The 17,583-nt window shown below is 34.9% G+C and overlaps 1 protein-coding gene across 15 annotated transcripts in view; it reads right to left on the bottom strand.

Annotated features, from left to right (window-relative positions):
• TASP1 (taspase 1) overlaps positions 1-17,583 on the bottom strand; it is a 389,761-nt gene that overhangs the window by 345,419 nt on the left and 26,759 nt on the right. For all 15 annotated transcript variants that reach the window (XR_009248818.1, XR_009248816.1, XR_009248817.1 and 12 more), the window contains one exon: positions 3,574-3,694. Coding sequence is in view for 11 of the 15 variants with exons in the window: in XM_058684862.1 (XP_058540845.1) it covers positions 3,574-3,694 (121 nt within the window). In the remaining 4 variants the exon portion in view is untranslated. The remainder of the gene's footprint in view (positions 1-3,573; positions 3,695-17,583) is intronic.

Genomic DNA, 17,583 nt, shown 5'->3' with positions numbered 1-17,583 from the left:
ACAATGGCAATGAACCATTTGGATATCCGTAAGTAGAAAAAAATTAATGTCAGCTCCTATTTCACATACACTAAAATTAATCTGAGCTTGATAAGAGAGCTAAACGTGAAGAGTAAAAAACAACAGAACTAATGAGGATGCGTAGCGGGCTCAGTTGGTGAAGCACGCAACTCTTAATCTCGGGGTCATGAGTTCAAGCCCCACCTTGGGGTGTAGAGCTCACTTAAAAAAAAAAAATAGAACAAAGAAAACAATGGAGATGATCTTCAGAACTTTGGGTAGACAAAGATTTCTTAAATAAAATATTTTTTTAAATAACCATAAAAGATTAGTAATGTAAACATTAGAATTTAAAACTTCAGTTCATCAAACGATAGCATTTAAAGAGTGAAAAGGTGATCCACAGACTGGGAAGAGATATTCATAATACAGGTATCAGACAAAGGATGTGTATCTAAAATATATAAAATACTTGAACAAATCAATAAAAAGAGATAATCCAATACAAAATATGCAAAAGACATTTGAACACACACTATGCAACAAGAATATCTAAAAGGCCAGTAAGTATATCAAAAGGTTCTCAGTATTGTTAGTCACCAGGGAAATTCAAATCAAAACAATAATGTCATTGCACCGATATCAAAACAGATGAAATTTAAAAAGAATAGCAATACTAAATGTTGGCCTGGATGTAGAGTAACCAAAATGCTCATACACTGCTGGCGGGAGTAGAGACTGTAAAAACCACCTTGGAAAACTGTCTAACAGTAACTATTAAAGCAAACTATATTATGCACCTAAACTTATTTACTCCAAATCTTAGGGTAATACCCAAGAGAATTAAGTACACATGTCTATTAAAAGGCATGTACAAGAATATTCATTGGAGCTTTATTCTTTACAGTTCAAATTATCACGGGAAGGAGAATAAGTTATTATATATTCATGCAATAAAATACTACTAAGTAATAAAAAGAAAAAATTACTATGACACAAAACATGGGTTAATCTCACAGGCATAGTGTTAAGCAAAAAAAAAACAAAAACAAAAACAAAAAACAAAAAATAGACACAAAGGTGTATGATTCATTATGTAAATTTTAGTAAGAGGCAAATTAATCTACAGTGCTTAAAGTCACAATTAGGAGAGAAGAGGATAAGGAGGGAAGGTAGGAGCAGAGTATGAGAGGTATGGACAAGAAAAAGGCATAAAGAATCCCTCTGGGATTATAGAAATGTTTTGTATTTTGACATGGAAGTGTTTTACATCTTGATCTGGGTAATGGTTTACATGGCTATGTACATTTAAAAATTCATGCAGCTACAACAAAGGAAACAATCAACAAAACTAAAAGGAAGCTGATGGAATGGGAGAAAATATTTGCAAATGACATATCATATAAAGGGTTACTATCAAAAATCAACAAAGAACTTATCAAACTCAACACCTGTAAAACAACCCAGTGAAAAAATGGGCAGAAGACATGAGAAGACATTTTTCCAAAGATGTACGGATGGTAAACAGACACATGAAAAGATACTCAACATCACTCATCATTAGGGAAATGCAAATCAAAAATCACACTGAGGGGCGCCTGGGTGGCTCAGTCGGTTAAGCGTCCGACTTGGGCTCAGGTCATGATCTCGCATTTGTTGAGTTCGAGCCCTGAGCTGGGCTCTGTGCCGACCACTCGGAGCCTGGAGCCTGCTTCGGATTCTCTGTCTTGCTCTCTCTCTGCCCCTCCCTTGCTCACACTCTGTCTCTCTCTGTCTCAAAAATAAATGAAACATTCAAAAAAAAAATTTTAAAAAAAACACACTGAGATACCACCTCACATGGGTCAGAGTGGCTAAAAGTAACAACTCAGGAAACAACAGATGTTGGCAAGGACATGGAGAAAGGGAAACTCTCTTGCACTGTTGATGGGAATGCAAACTGGCACAGCCACTCTGGAAAACAGTGTTCCTCAAAAAATTAAAAATAGAACTACCCTATGACTCAGCAATTACACTACTAGGAATTTATCCAAAGGATACAAAAATGCTGACTCGAAGGGGCACATGCACCCCAATGTTTCCTTCCCTATGAAAAAAAAAAAAAACCTTCAAGGCAACCTGGCTATATGCATATGTGACATTCCTCATGACCTTGTATCATGAGATCACTTAATCAGACTGCATGTTTGTGTGTTACCATATATGGGAGACAAAGAAGTAGAAAATACATAAAAAAAACTATGCCACGTGGCATTGAGAGTTCAGTTCTTCAGGTACGAACCCAACTGAGCCATGCCGGCACTGATAAAGTTGCTTCCTGGAAAGAAAAGCCTCGGTGTCGTGACTCTCTATGCGAGAATCCTGCTACAGCAGCGCTAACGATAGCCAAATCATGGAAAGAACCCATATGTCCATCAACAGATGAATGGATTAAAAAGATGTTGTGTATATATATGTATACACACACACACACACACACACACACACACACACACACAATGGAATACTACTGATTGATGAAAAAGAATGAGCTCTTGTCACTGCAACAACGTGGATGGAACTGGAGGGTATTATGCTAAGTGAAATAAGTCAGAGAAAGACAGATATCATATGATTTCACTCATATGTAGAATTTGAGAAACTTAACAAAAGACCACAGAGGAAGGGAAGGGAAATTAAGTTACAGAGGGAGGCACAATCACAGAGTCTTTTAAATACAGAAAACAAACTAAGTGTTGATGGGTTTGAGGGGATGAGGAGGTGGGGGGAATGGGTGATGGGCACTGAGGAGGGCACTTGCTGGGATGAGCACTGGGTGTTGTATGTAAGTGATGAATCACAGGAATCTACTCCTGAAGCCAAAACTAAACTGTATGTTAGCTAACTTGACAATAATTTTTAATTCACTCATTCATTCATGCAGCTTTCTAATTAAAATCTGTGCATTTCATGTATATTTCGCTTGGTAAAAGAACTGCAAAATATTAGATATATCTTATACGTACTGATGTGGGAAAAAATCTGAGACATCCTGTATAAGAAAAAAATACATACAATGTACATATACACACATATACATATATTTTTTAAAAAACACATGTGCAAAACTATGTTTTTATTACATAAAAATATAGATAAATGCACTGTATTTTACTGGTTAAGCCCCCCATGGAGAGAGGGATTTGAAAGAAAGATTTGGAAGATCAATGGTAAATTTTATTTGTATCATTTGAATTTCCTAATAAGAAATATATTATTTGTGTACTTCAAAAATTATAAAATTAATAGAACATGCTAACTCACATGTTACATGTCTATAATCTCAAGGGAATGAAGGAGAATGATCAAACTCTAACAAAAAGTTGAACATAAGCTGTCACTGTTTTCTTTAAAACTATTCACACCTAAGATTTTCATGTTTTAAATTAAGGAAAATAAGACAATTTATTTTCAACACTATTCCTAGCAAGAATGGTAGAAAACACTGGATTGACTAAGTCTTTAGGAGGCATCAAATCTTAATATTCATAGTTCTTTAAAGAATAGAGATAATGTCTTATAATGTCCACATACCACTCAGTGCTCCAACAGCTCCAAAATTTAAGGATTTTCCATCCATTATGCTGGCATCACATTCAATTTCACCCAAGAGATTTAGATTAGATCCCATTCCTGCATTTGTAAATGGAGAATCCTAAGAGATAAAAACAAAAATCAAACTATCATTAGTTTGTGGGTTTTTTTTAGTTTTTTATCTATTTTTTTGAGTAATCTCTACTCCCAGGGTGGGGCTCAAACTCATGACCCTGAGTTGTAGATACTCCTCTGACTGAGGCAGCCAGATGCCCCTAAGATATAGTTATTCTTAAATAAGATTTAATGTCAGTCCTTTATAAACTGTTCCAAAAACTAGAAAGGGAAAGAATACTTCCCAACTCATTGTACAATACCAGTACTACCCTGATTCCAAAACAAGACAAAGACATCAATGAGGAAAGAAAACTACAGGTGAATATATCTGAAGAATATGGACACAGTATCCTCAAGAAGATAGTAGCAAACCAAATGCAGCAAAACATAAAGAAGTCTTATACACCATGAATAAGAGGGATCCCAGAAAAGTAAATTTGGTTTAATATGTGAAACTTAATGTGACACACCATGTTAATAAAGAAAGGGGAAAAAAAAAAAAAAAACAGGATCATACCAATAAACATAGAAAAAGCATTTGATAAAATCCAATACCCTTTCATGAGAAAAGCACTCAACTAGAAACAGAATGGAACTTCCTTAACATGATAAAGGGCATCTACAAAAAGTCCAGAGTTAACATCATAACTAATGGTGAAAAACTGAATATTTTTTAAAAAACACATGTGCAAACCTATGCTTTTATTATATAAAAATACAGATAAATACACCGTGTTTTGCTGGTTAAGCCCAGAGAGGAGAGAGGGATGAGAAGGAAAGATTTGGAAGATCAATGGTAAATTTTATTTATATGATTTGAATTTTCTAACAAAAAATTATTTGTGTATTCCCTAAAGATTAGGAATAATATAGCAAAGTTCACTCTTGTCAATTTTATTTAACATTATACTGGATATTCTGGACAAAACAATTAGGTAAAAGAAAGAAATAATGAGTGTCTAAATTGGAAAAGAAAAAGTAAAATTACCTCTTAGTTGAAGATAATAAAAAGTCCTAAGGACTTGACTAAAAACTATTAGGACTGATAAGTTCAACAGGATTTCAAGATACAAGATTAATGTACAAAAATCAATCATATTTCTACACGTTAGCAATGAACAATATGAAGATGAAATTCAGAAAACAATTCCACTTACAATAACATCAAAAAGAATAAAATACTTAGGAAGAAATTCAACAAAATAAGTATAAGATTTATATACTGAAAACTAAAAAACATGTTGAGAAAAAAATTAAAGAAGACCTAAATAAATGGAAAAGCAGCCATGTTCATAGGTCAGAAGGCTTAATAGCTTTAAGAGCAATATTCTCCAAAACTGATCTGCTTCAACACATTCCCCTATCAAATCCTAGCTGCCTTTTTTCAGGCAGAAATTGACAAACTAATCCTAAACTTCATAGGGAACTGCAAGGGATGCAGAACCACCAAAACCACTTTGAAAAGAAAAAACAAAATTGGAGGGCTCACACTTCTAGTTTTTTTTTTTTTTAACTTACTAAACAAATACAGCAATCAAGAGGTATACAGCAATATAGGGGTAATATAGGGGTGCCTGGCTGGCTTAGTCAGTGCAGCATGTGACTCTCCATCTTAGGGTCGTGAGTTTGAGCCACACATTGGACATGGAACCTACTTAAAAAAAAAAAAAAAGACGATGTGATATAAGCATGTAGCTAAGGACAGACATATAGATCAATGTAATAGGATTGACAGAAGCCTCACAGGGCCTGGGTGGCTCAATCGGTTAAGTGTCCAGCTTCGGCTCAGGTCATGATCTCACAGTTCATGGGTTCAAGCCCTGCATCAAGGCTCTGTGCTGACCCCTTGATCAGAGCCTGGAGCCTGCTTCAGATTCTGTGTCTCCTTCTCTCTCTGCCCCTCCCCCGCTCATGCTTTGTCTCACTCTGTTTCTCAAAAATAAATAAAAAAAAATTTTTTTTTTTTAATTAAAAAAAAAAAAGGAAGACTCACATTTATGGTCAATTCAACAAGGATGCCAGAAAAATGCAATAAAGAAAAGACAGTCTTCTATAAGTGGAGCTAGGACAACTGGATATTCAATTCAAGAGAAGAAAGTTTGATGCTATCTCACACCATCTACAACTTAACTCCAAGTAAAACAAAGACCTAAATGTAAAGATTAAAACTATAAAACTATTCAAAGAAAACACTGGACCAAATGTTTACGGTCTCAGATAAGACAGTGGTTTCCTAGATATGATACTAAAAGCAAAAGCAACCAAAGAAAAAACTAGATAAGTTGGACTTCTTCAAAATTAAAAACTTTTGGGTTTCAAAGTACACAATAGGGGCACCTGGATGGCTAAGTCGGTTGAACATCCGTCTCCTGATTTCAACTGAGGTCATGATCCCAGGGCTGTGGGATCAAGCGCCGCATCAGGCTCCACACTGAGCGTGCAGCCTGCTTAGGAGTGTGTGTGTGTCTCTCTCTCTCTCTTTTTCTCTCTCTCCACCTCCCCCACCCTAAGGCCCTCTCCCCTACTCTCTCTCTCTCTTTTTAAAGATAAATCTTTAAAGTACACAATAAAAAAAGTAGAAAAAACTCACAGAATTGGGGGGCGGGGGGGATGCAAATCATTTACCCTTAAGAGATTTGTATCCAGGATATATAAAAACTTCCCACAACTCTAAAATAAAAACACAATTTTAAAATGGGAAAAGGACATGAATGAACATTTCTCCAAAGAATATACATAAATGGCCAATAAGCACATGAAAAAATGCTCAACATCAAGGAAAGGCAAATCAAAACCACATAAAATACTACTTCGTACCCATAATTCCACTTACAATAACATCAAAAAGAATCACAAAGACAGATGTGCTGGCAAGGATATGAAGAAATTAGAACCCTTATACACTGCTGGTGGGAATGTACAATGGTAATGCCACTTTGGAAAACATCTGGAAGCCCCTCAAAAACTTAAACATAAAATTACCATTTGACCCAACAATTCCACTTCTAGGTATATACCCAAGAGAAATGAATTGTCTACACAAAACTTGAGCCCAAATATTCTTAACAGCTTATTCAATACTCATACTCCAGCATTTTTGCAAACTCAAATATCCACCAACTGATAAAGTGGATAAGTAAAACATGGTATATCTATACAATGGAGTATTAATCAGCAATTAAAAGTAATGAAATACTGATACACGGCAAAATGTAGATAAACCTAAAAAACAATGCTAAGTGAAAGAAGCCAGTCACAAATGATCACATATTGGATGATCCAATTTATATGAAATGTCCAGAATAAGCAAATCCAAAAAGAAGATCAGTGGTTGCCAGGGGTTAGGAAAGGGGGAATGGGGGGTGACAGCTAATAGATCCTGCATTTCTTTTGGGGGTGATTCAGATGAACTAAAATTAGACAGGGTGACGGCTGCAGAACTTTATGAATATACTAAAAACCAGTGAATTGTATACTATAAAATGGTGAATTCTTTGGTATATGAATTACATCTTTAAAAAGATATCATAAAGAAAAAAAATAAAAGCTTACATCAACAGGCTACATAGAACATAAAAGCCTGGAATCAGAAGCCAGTCATGTATTTGAAATCTAAAAGAAAAATACTGCCTTATTTTTCTAATACTGTGAATACAGTTTTTAAAAATATATACCATTAGTCTTGTTATGTCAAGACAATATCATACATAATCTCCCACCACAGAATATGGGAACAAAATCTAACAATAAAAAAATCTTACAATTAAAAAAAAAAAATCATGGGGACAAAGTCCCAAAAGATTTCATTAAAAAAAAAAAAAAAAGAAGAAGAAGAAGAAAAGAAAAGAACAGGAAAGGAAAGGAAAGGAAAGGAAAGGAAAGGAAAGGAAAGGAAAGGAAAGGAAAGGAAAGGAAAGGAAAGGAAAGGAAAGAAAGGAAAAGAAAAGAAAAAAAGGCCCAGGGGTGGAAAAATTAGGTTGACACTCCTGAGAGTCACTGCATAAATGAAAGGCCTACTCCAAAATAACTAAAGGCCATAAAAATGAACAATTCTACCTCACATTCTAGAAAATTAACTCTGTTCTAAGGTAAGACCAATACTATCTAAGAAATCAGGGCAAATCTGGATCAATCCATAGATCACCAAAAGACTCAAGTCATCTACAAATGTCCCCAGTTTCCTGTATTTCTGCAAGATCCGAGAAAAACTGACCAAAACATTAAACCTTCCCAGTATGTACCTACAACTAGAGCAAAGGGGTCAGGGATTGAAGAAAAGGGCTTTTGTCCTAATGCAGTTAGATAATCTACTTGTCCACAGAATATTAATAGTAAGATCACAGGATGGAAAATAACAAAAAGGTTATATAATTAAATAGATATGAGTAAGTAGATAATAAATGCTTTGAGCACCCAAAAAGAAATGGCCTACAGCAGGCTTCCTGAAGGACATTAAACAAAAGTAAAAACTAGCCAGGAAGGTAGAAAATGACAGTTGGTAAAAATGATGTGAGCAACATGTAGGCAATGGGAAAGTGTCAGAGCCACAGAAGAAACATTCAGGAAAAACGGTTTACTGGAGCCAAATATGAAGATAGAGCTATGCTACTCATCAGAATCTGAACCTGACTGAAAAACACTGAGAAGCCAGTCAAGCTTTCTGTATAAGAGAAAGTCAAGGTTAGCATATTGGTCAAGGAAACTAATTGACATTCTCATGTTGTATGAAAAGGAAGGGGAGAAGACTGGAATCAGAGAGACTAAACTAGGGGCTATTTTACAACATAGGCTTGAAATACTAACTACGTGGCATGGAAATCATAGAAATGGGAACACAAAAAAAAGGGGGGTGGGGATCAGAACTTTGAAACTTGAGAGAGAAATTAAACCACGAAAAAGAAAAGGCATTTTATAAGATGTTGGAAAGAGTATGCATAATTAGGCGTCATGCTTCTGAATAAGGCTTTCCAACTTAATATTTCTAGCTAAATCAATTCATAACTAAATTTTGGGAAAGAGAACACAACCAAAGAAAGATTATGGTTTAAAATAGATGAATTCTGAATTCTTGCCTTAGATTATTTCATATTTTGAGAACCGAACAAAGAGATTATAAGTAAATTACCACATTACAAAGGTTTTGTTTTGTTTTGTTTTACTTCACATAACCTCCTTTGCCTACTCATGTATATCTTCAAAGTATGAAAAAGGAACTGAAATGTGAGGAAAATGTGAAGCATCTACCCATATGCAGTAATTCCCAAAATACACACACAAGGTTGCACCAATGTATACACTATTTCAACAATCTTTGAAATGGAATATATCAGCTAATCAGCTCTGCCAATTTTTTCACAAACTGAACAAAGTTATTCTTTTTTTTTTTTTTTAATTCTTGTTAGTTAACCTCTTGGTTTCAGTAGAATTCAGTGACTCATCACTTACACATAACACCCACTGCTCATCACAACACAAAGTTATTCTGAAAATGACTACTGCATGATGACTTAAATTGACATTTTAAAAATATATAAGAAAAAGTAAAGAAAATTAAAGGGTATCTTAGAAACATTTTTTTCAAAAATATTTCTCCTACTTTGAAATATATTTATAACTTCAAAAGTATGTCCACTGAACTTCTGCTTCTGATTTTGAAGTCATAATAGGGAGTATACTGATCTTCCTAACTAGAAAAATCAGGCAAAATATATAGCAAATGGAGTTCAATCAACAGCCAGCACAGGACTGTGATCCTGAAAGAAGAGATGCTAATCAGATATCTCAACTTAATTCCCAGAAATATTTTCCAGGCTATAGCACAGGGGAGAGAAACCCTAAAGAGAGTGAGGAGACAAAGTTATGAGTGCAAAGAGGCCAAGAAGGTTAGAATATGCAGTATAGGTTACAAAGAGGAAAGAGCTACAAAGAGAGAGGTCTAAAGATACAGAGTCTTTAAATAAGTATTAGTCTGCATATATTTGTTAGGAAACTACCAAGGCCAAAGAAAAAAGCTCTGGAAAACAGTAAGCTGAACAATTTCTGGAGCTCACACAGAAGCAAGAATAGGTCATGTTCCCATCAGCCAGCGTGAGGCTATCAGGGAAAGTCTCAGAAGGTAATGCCTCAAAAGTTAGACCAGATTAGTCTTAGAAAGGTTACTGTAGACCTACACTAACAAAGTTTTAAAGCAAAGCCTCAAAAAAAAATCCAAATGATTTCAATGAACAAGTATGCCCCAAAGAAGTTCCACAATAGCCGACTCCCAAAGATACAAAATTCACAATATTTAGTATAAAATCAAAGATGACCACACATGTAAATAAGCAGAAAACTATGGTCCATATCCAGAAGAAAGTATCAAATAATGAAGAGAGACCCAGAAATGACACAGATAATAGAATGAGCAAACAATTCCAAAGGTAGCTAACAATGTTAAAATAGTTCTGATAAACATAATCTATATATTCAAGTAGGTATAGAAAAACATGAGGGTAAAAAGAAAGGAAGCTATAAAGAAAATAAATAAATTGAACTTCTAAGATGAAAAATATAATAATCTAAGGTAAAAAACCCTTTGGAACAGAAAAACTGTTTACAGTAGGTAAAAATGAATAAAATCTTAAGTACAGACTTTAGTTAGCAATAATAATGTGTCAATATAGGTTCATTAATTGTGAAAAATACACCATACTAAAGTAGATTTTAGTAATAGGGGAAATCAGGTGTTGGGTATATGGGAATTCTCTGTACTACCTTCTGAATTTTTCTGTAAATCTAAAACTGTTCTAAAATTAAAAGTTTCTTTTAAAAAATCAACCCACAGCTTGGGAGAAATTTTTACAAAACATAAAAATAAAGTCCTTGTATCCAGATTATAAAAAAAAATCCAAGCAACTCAGTAAGACAAACCATCCAAAATTTTTAATGGGCAAATAATTTTATGTACAGATTGCAAATAACATGAAAATAATGAAATTAGTCATATTAACATCATTAGTCATTAGGAAATGCACATTAAAACCTTAAGATGCCACTACATAACCTGTATAAATTTTTTAAAAAGTAAAATAAAATAAAAAAATAAAATGGCTAAAATTAAGAAGACAGACAATAGCGGGGTTCCTGGGTGGCTCAGTCAGTTAAGTATCGACTTCAGCTCAGGTCATCATCTCACAGCTTGTGAGCTGGAGCCCCACATCAGGCTCTGTGCTGACAGCTCAGAGCCTGGAGCCTCTTTCTGGTGAAGGAATCTCAAAAGCATCATGCTAAGTGAAAGAAGCCATTCACAAAAGGCCACATATCATATGACTGTATTTAATCCAAACTCTAGAAAAGGCAAAATGATAAAAAGCAGATAATGGTTGCCAGAGGTCAATGAAAAGGAGGGGATAGGCAAACAGGCATTAAAAGGGAATTTTGGGGGTGCCTGGGTGGCTCAGTTGGTTGAGCATCCAACTCTGGACTTTGGCTCAGGTCTTGATCTCAAGGTTCATGGGATGGAGGCCCACATCAGGTTCTGTGCTGGTGGTGTAGAACCTGCTTGGGATTCTCTCTCTCCCTCTCTCTCTGCCCCTCTCCCTCACACTCTCTCTCTCAAAATAAACAAACTTTAAAAAGAGAGAAAAAGAATTTTAGAGGTGATGAAAATGTTATATACAACTGCAATGGTGATTACATGATTGTATATATTTGTTATAAAATCAAACTGTACACTTAAAATTGGTGAATTTTGTTGTATATAAATTACCCTTCAATAAAACTGACAAAAAAAGAAGTGTATCTCTCATTTGATATAAACTGATCACCCTATATATTAATTTTCCCCTTATAGAAAATATACATTAAGTTTTTTAAATGGTCATTTTTTTATTTTCTGACCTGAATCAGTTTGTTCAACTAGAAAGCATTATGTCAAATCAGTAGCAAGCAATCCTTTTAAAATCTGTCAGAAATTTTGTTACTCTCATGTTCAAAAACCTATAATGGTTTCCCATAATACTCAGAATAAAATATAAAGTCTTAATTTCCAAGATGTACAAGACCCTACATAATCTGGCCCCTCCCTCCTCACACATACTATTTATAAGCCGCATTGACCTCCTTGTAATTCCATGAGCACACAGAGAACATTCCCACCTCAGGGATTTTACATTTGTTCATTCATTCCTTTGAAATGCTGAGTTTAGTGAGTCACTCTAATAGGAGAAAAAGTCAATAAATAAAGACTCTGTGTTTGTGCAGAAACATACACATATACATATATATAAATAGCTGATGTTCCATGGGGATAAAGTGTTATAAAGAATAGGTTAAGAAGAGATAATGGGATAATTTTCCCTCTAACCAAAAACTCCCTTCCCCAACATCTTTGCATGGCTTTCTCCTCCATTTCATTCAGATCTCTACTCAAATGACATCAGTGGGCACTCTGCTTACTGAGTTATTAGCATTTCTCCAAACTTCCCCAACCATTTTTTTTCTCTTACTATCTTATTGCTCTTTATGGCACTTTTTACTACTTGACATTATATGTACTTTCTGTTTGTCTAATTCTCTTCATAGACTGTTAAGCCCGAAAAGTATAGTAATTTGTCTTTTTAGATATTGTATTCAGATGTCTAATGTAATGCTTGGCACTTAGTAGCTACTTGATAAATATTTGCAGAATGAATGAATAGGAGTTAATTACAACCAGATATAAATAGAATGATTGTGAACTGTAACCCCTTAAGCTGATACTTATTGATTCTTACAGGTTACCCTTATAGAGAAATACCAGAAAAATGTAATAGAGTATTAAGAATTCAATCTTTTCAGGGCACCTGGGTGGCTAAGTCAGTTAAGCATCCAACTACTGATTTTGGCTCAGCTCATGATCACACAAGGTTTCGTGAGTTCAAGCCCCACAGCAGGCTCTGCGCGCTGACTGTGCTGAGACTGCTTGGGATTCCCTCTCTCTCCTCCCCCTCTCTCTCTGCCCCATGCCCACTTACACTCTGACTCTTTCTCAAAATAAATAAGGAAACTTAAAAAAAAAAAAAAAAAAAAAAGAATTCAACTGTTTCACAATTAAAACAAGAGAAATGAAATAAATCCAAGCAATAGCATTTTCAGCTTCTAAAAGATGAAACTTTAAAAGCAAAATATTTTTTCAAGTTTATTTTGAGAAAGAAGGAGTGGGGGAGGGGCAGAGAGAGAGGGAGACACAGAATCCCAAGCAGGCTCCATGCTGTCAGCACAAAGCCCAATGTGGGGCTCAATCCCACAACTGCGAAATTATGACCCGAGCTGATATCGAGTGTCAGGCACTTAACCAACTGAGCCACCCACGCTCCCCAAAAGCAAAATATTTTTTAAGTTTATTCATGACTTTCAGAGGAGACAAAGTTTTACAAAATAAGATCCCTCTGACTGTGTAACCCAGCAAAGAGAGAGCAGGAAGGCCAAAAATGCAAGTGAGGAGCTACACCCCCATCAGGACATGTAAACCCTTTCCTATTAGTAAAATTTGCAAACACCAAGCCAAGGCAAAGATCTGCAAAGCATTACTCTTTCGCTACAAACCACAACCTGTATTACCCGTTTAACATCCTTTTGAAAGCATAAAATAAGAACTATTTGCAAGGCTATAGAGTATACTGTACCTCTGGGGATCTATTATGAGACCTCTATTATCAGCTCTTACAGATGCAAACAATTTAGCTTTCAAATGTTGTACAAAAACTAGACTGGCACATTATAAAATCATTTTTATATAAAATGATTTATGTTTGTCCAATTTCTAATCTCCCTTTAAGAAGTTAGACATTTACAGGAAATTACTGGTATGTTAGTATTCATACCCTGTTATTCAAGTACAAATCAACAAACACACCATTAGATGAATAAAATACAGTAGAATGAAATTATGTGATAATATGGTTTCTTATTCACATGAAGTATGCTAAGATATCAAAATTATTTTAATCACTACCTTCATCAGGTTAGCTTTATTAATCTAAAGCTGATGAGAAAGGGAAAAAATAAACAGGTTCTGAAACAAACTAGCTGTTGAATCTCTTTTAAATAGAGTAATAAAAACAGGATGTACACTCCATGTTGTTATAGCCTTTCTCAAACTAACCCTGATAAAACCTGTGTATACATATCCTACCTGACACTATCCTAAGAATTACAAATTCTCTGGTATTTTATCATCAATCATCATTATTTACAGGATGAATAGAGACCAATGAAAATGTATTTACCAAAAAATCATTTGGGGATATTTTGTTGGTTTGTTTGTTTAGCAGCTAATGAAACTCAAACTCTCAAGAATGGGATTACTGAAGGACTTCCAGTTTAGATACCTCTGTGGTAGCATAGGTTAAGTTTCATTCATTCAACAAATATTTATCGGACATCTATGTGCCAGGCAAATCTTTTCTGTAAAGAGCCAGATATATTATACAGGTCAGGCTTTGTGGGCCACACAGGCAATTCTACAACTACTCAACTCTGCCTTTCTAGCATGAAAGTAGCCAGAGAAAATACAAAAACAAATAAGCCTAGCTTTGTTCCAATAAAACTTTGTTTATAAACAGTGAAATTTAAATTTCACAACATTTTCTGGTGCCATGAAATATTATTCTTCTCTTGACCTTTTTTTCCAACCATTTAAGAAAGTAAAAACCATATTTAGCTTGCAGACTGTTCAAAACCAAGCAGCAGTCCAGATTTGGCTTTCAGGCCTTAGTTTGTAAATCCATAATGTAAACTATGTGGATATAGCAAAACAGAAAAATATCCTTGCCCACATGGAGCCTCCGTTCTAGATAAGAGAGACAGACAATAAAAAACTAAATAAATTAGATGGCATATTAGATAGCAGTAAATATGATGGAGAAAAATGAAACAGGACAGGAGATAGGGCATGGTCAGAGGACTATAATGGGGAGACAACACTACAGCGGTAGTTACAATTTATTTTTCAAGTGTTTATTTTGACATAATTCCAGACTTGCAATAGTAGTACAGTATCTAGAACATATTGAGAACTCCAACTTTCAATTATAACCAAAATATAACCCAATTAAAAAATGGCCAAAGGACTTGAATAGACTTCAATAGGCATTTCTCTGAAGAAGATACACAAATGGTCAACAGGCACATGAAAAGATGTTCAACATCAGTAATTATTAAAGAAATAAAAATAATAACCACTATGTTATACCATCTCACACCTATGAGATGGCCATACTCACAAAGACAAAAAATAGCAAGTGCTGGCAAGAATGTAGAGAAATTGTAACCCTCATACACTGCTGTTGGTAATATAAAATGGTTCAGCTGCTGTGGAAACAGTTTGATGGTTCCACAAAAAGTTAAACACAAGAGTTAGTATCATCTAGCAATTCCGTACTCAGACAAATGTGTGTAACAGGAATGTTCACAGCAACACTCTTCACAAATGGGAAAAAGTAGTAACAACTCAGATCTGCCTGTCAATAGATGAAGGGATAAATAAACTGTGGCATATACATGAACAATGTTGAACTATACTCTACAAAAAAGAAGGAAGTACTAATACATGCTACAATGTGAATGAACCTTAAAAACATTATGTTAAGTGAAAGTCAGACACAAAAGATCACATATTGTATGATTCCATTTATATGAAATATTCAGTACAAGTAAATCCATAGAGTCAGAAAGCAGACTGGTGGTTGCCATGGGGTTAGGGGAGGAGGGAATGGAAAGCAACCACTTAATGGGTACACGGTTTCTTTCAGGGAGATAAAAATGTTCCAGGAATAAGACAGAGGGTGGCAGTAGCACAATATTACAAATCTTTAAATGCCACTCAATTACTTTAAAATGACTAATTTTGTGTTATGTGAATTTCACCTCAATTAACCAAAAAAAAAAAAAAAAAAAAAAGCAGACACAAAAGACTTATTTACAGCATGATTCCATTTCAGAACAGGCTTTACCCCAGAGTGACTAGAAGGGGACATAACTGGCCTTCTGGAGGGGTACAAATATTTTGTTATCTGGGTGCTGGTTCCACGGGGCTATGTCCACTCTGAAAAATTCAAGGAGCTGTCCCTTATAATAAACGTGTATATTTTTCTATGTGTATATTATACGTCATTAAAAAGTTTTGAAACTATAATGTATAATTCTGAAAATAAAAGATTAACTGCAATTTTTTTTTTTAACTGTTACCATTGTGGGGTAAAAGACCCAAGGAATCTCTCTGTATTATTTTTTTAAGTTTATTTCTTTATTTTTGAGAGAGAGCAAGCAAAAGCTTGCAAGAGGGGCAGAGAAAGAGGGAAACAGAGAGAATCCCAAGCAGGCTCTGCACTGTCAGTGCAAAGTCCAATGTAGGATGTGAACCCACAAACTGCAAGATCATGACCCAAGCTGAAATCAAGAGTCAGACACTCAACTGACTGAGCCACCCACGTGCCCCTCTCCGTATTATTTCTTACAACTACATGTAAGTCTACAATTATCTCAAAACAAAAAGGTTTTTTTAAAAAGAATCAGAAAACTAAAATTTCCAGATTCCCATCCCCAAAGATTCTGATTTAGGTCCTGTGAGGTGCAGATAGGGAATGTTTTCATTTTTTTGAAAAAGCTACCTCAAGTGATTCTAATCCAGGTGGCCACAACTCACACCTTGAGAAACTCCAACCTAAATGAATTCCAAAATCTGTTTAACTTCACTTTCTCTGTGAACCTCATCTAAAGGAGGCTTTCCCACGCATCTATCAGCAAAAGCATGGAAGAGGTGAGAAGCAAGGAAGCACACGTGAGCTAAGAGAGGCTACAAAAGCTAACCACTTTGGAAGCCAAGACTCAACTTTTACTGCAGAAAAATTAGGTGAACTGGAAGATTAATAAAATGAGAGAATTACTGAAAAGAACATACAAAGCTTTCTGGATAATCATCACAGATGCAGCCACAGATATTATGTGCAAATCAATGACTTTTCTAAGTATGTTTTCCATTAAGAAGTAGTGGAATCAAGATAAGATAAATGATGTTGGACGCTAAATGTCCTTTAGGAGGTTAGCAAGACAAAGTTTGGAAATCAGTGCAATATGCTTGTACTTATGGTCATTTCTGGTACATTCTTCACCACAAAACACTGAAAATAATATTTTATTCCTGAGACAAGAAGTAAATAAATGAACAATTTAGTTCAAGTTTAGTTGGGCCATACGGTATTTTGATCTGCTTTAGCTCCAGCTCTAAACTCTTTGGAGTGAGATACTTTGGTTCTGGTTCAAACTGCTTTGATGGGAAATTTTTTGAAAAGTCTTTAGTTTGATTTGAAGTTCATTTTCAAAATAAGTTAATATTTCAGTCCAATTCCAATTGCAAAAATTCAAATCAAAGCTCATTCCACTTTTACCCTTACTTTTGGTAGAAATCCCTGTTAAGCTATCAATTCATTTTCTAGGCCTTTCCAACAAGACAAAAGTTGGTGTATCTGCCCAAGCCTTATTTTCAGCTTTACCTTGAACTGAAAATACAATCTTAATTACAAAGCCTCCTATACTTAAAACTGGCAGACTGCAGGCCTGAGAGAATGCATGCTCCATGTAGCCAGGTATCATTTTTTCAATAGAAGCTAGAAATACATATTTTTTAGTCTCCTAATTTTTAAATGTTGGCAACAAATTCCAATTTTTATGAACTAGTCTAACAGCCAATCAACACATATCTGTGAACTGTCTCTTCTGCAACCTCTGGCCTAATGGTTAATAAGGTATTAAGCTTCTGTTGCAAAATCTGAGCTTTCCTAAGTCTTCAGTGAAAACTGAATACACAATACAGATTTCAGGCAAAGTAGCTCTTTGACACAAATGCCAGTCCAAACAACAAATCATGATTTCATT

Source organism: Neofelis nebulosa, chromosome 9 (genome assembly GCF_028018385.1).
Source record: "Neofelis nebulosa isolate mNeoNeb1 chromosome 9, mNeoNeb1.pri, whole genome shotgun sequence".
In the NCBI taxonomy this organism is placed as follows: Eukaryota; Metazoa; Chordata; class Mammalia; order Carnivora; family Felidae; genus Neofelis; species Neofelis nebulosa.
This window is presented reverse-complemented; position numbering and strand designations above follow the sequence as displayed.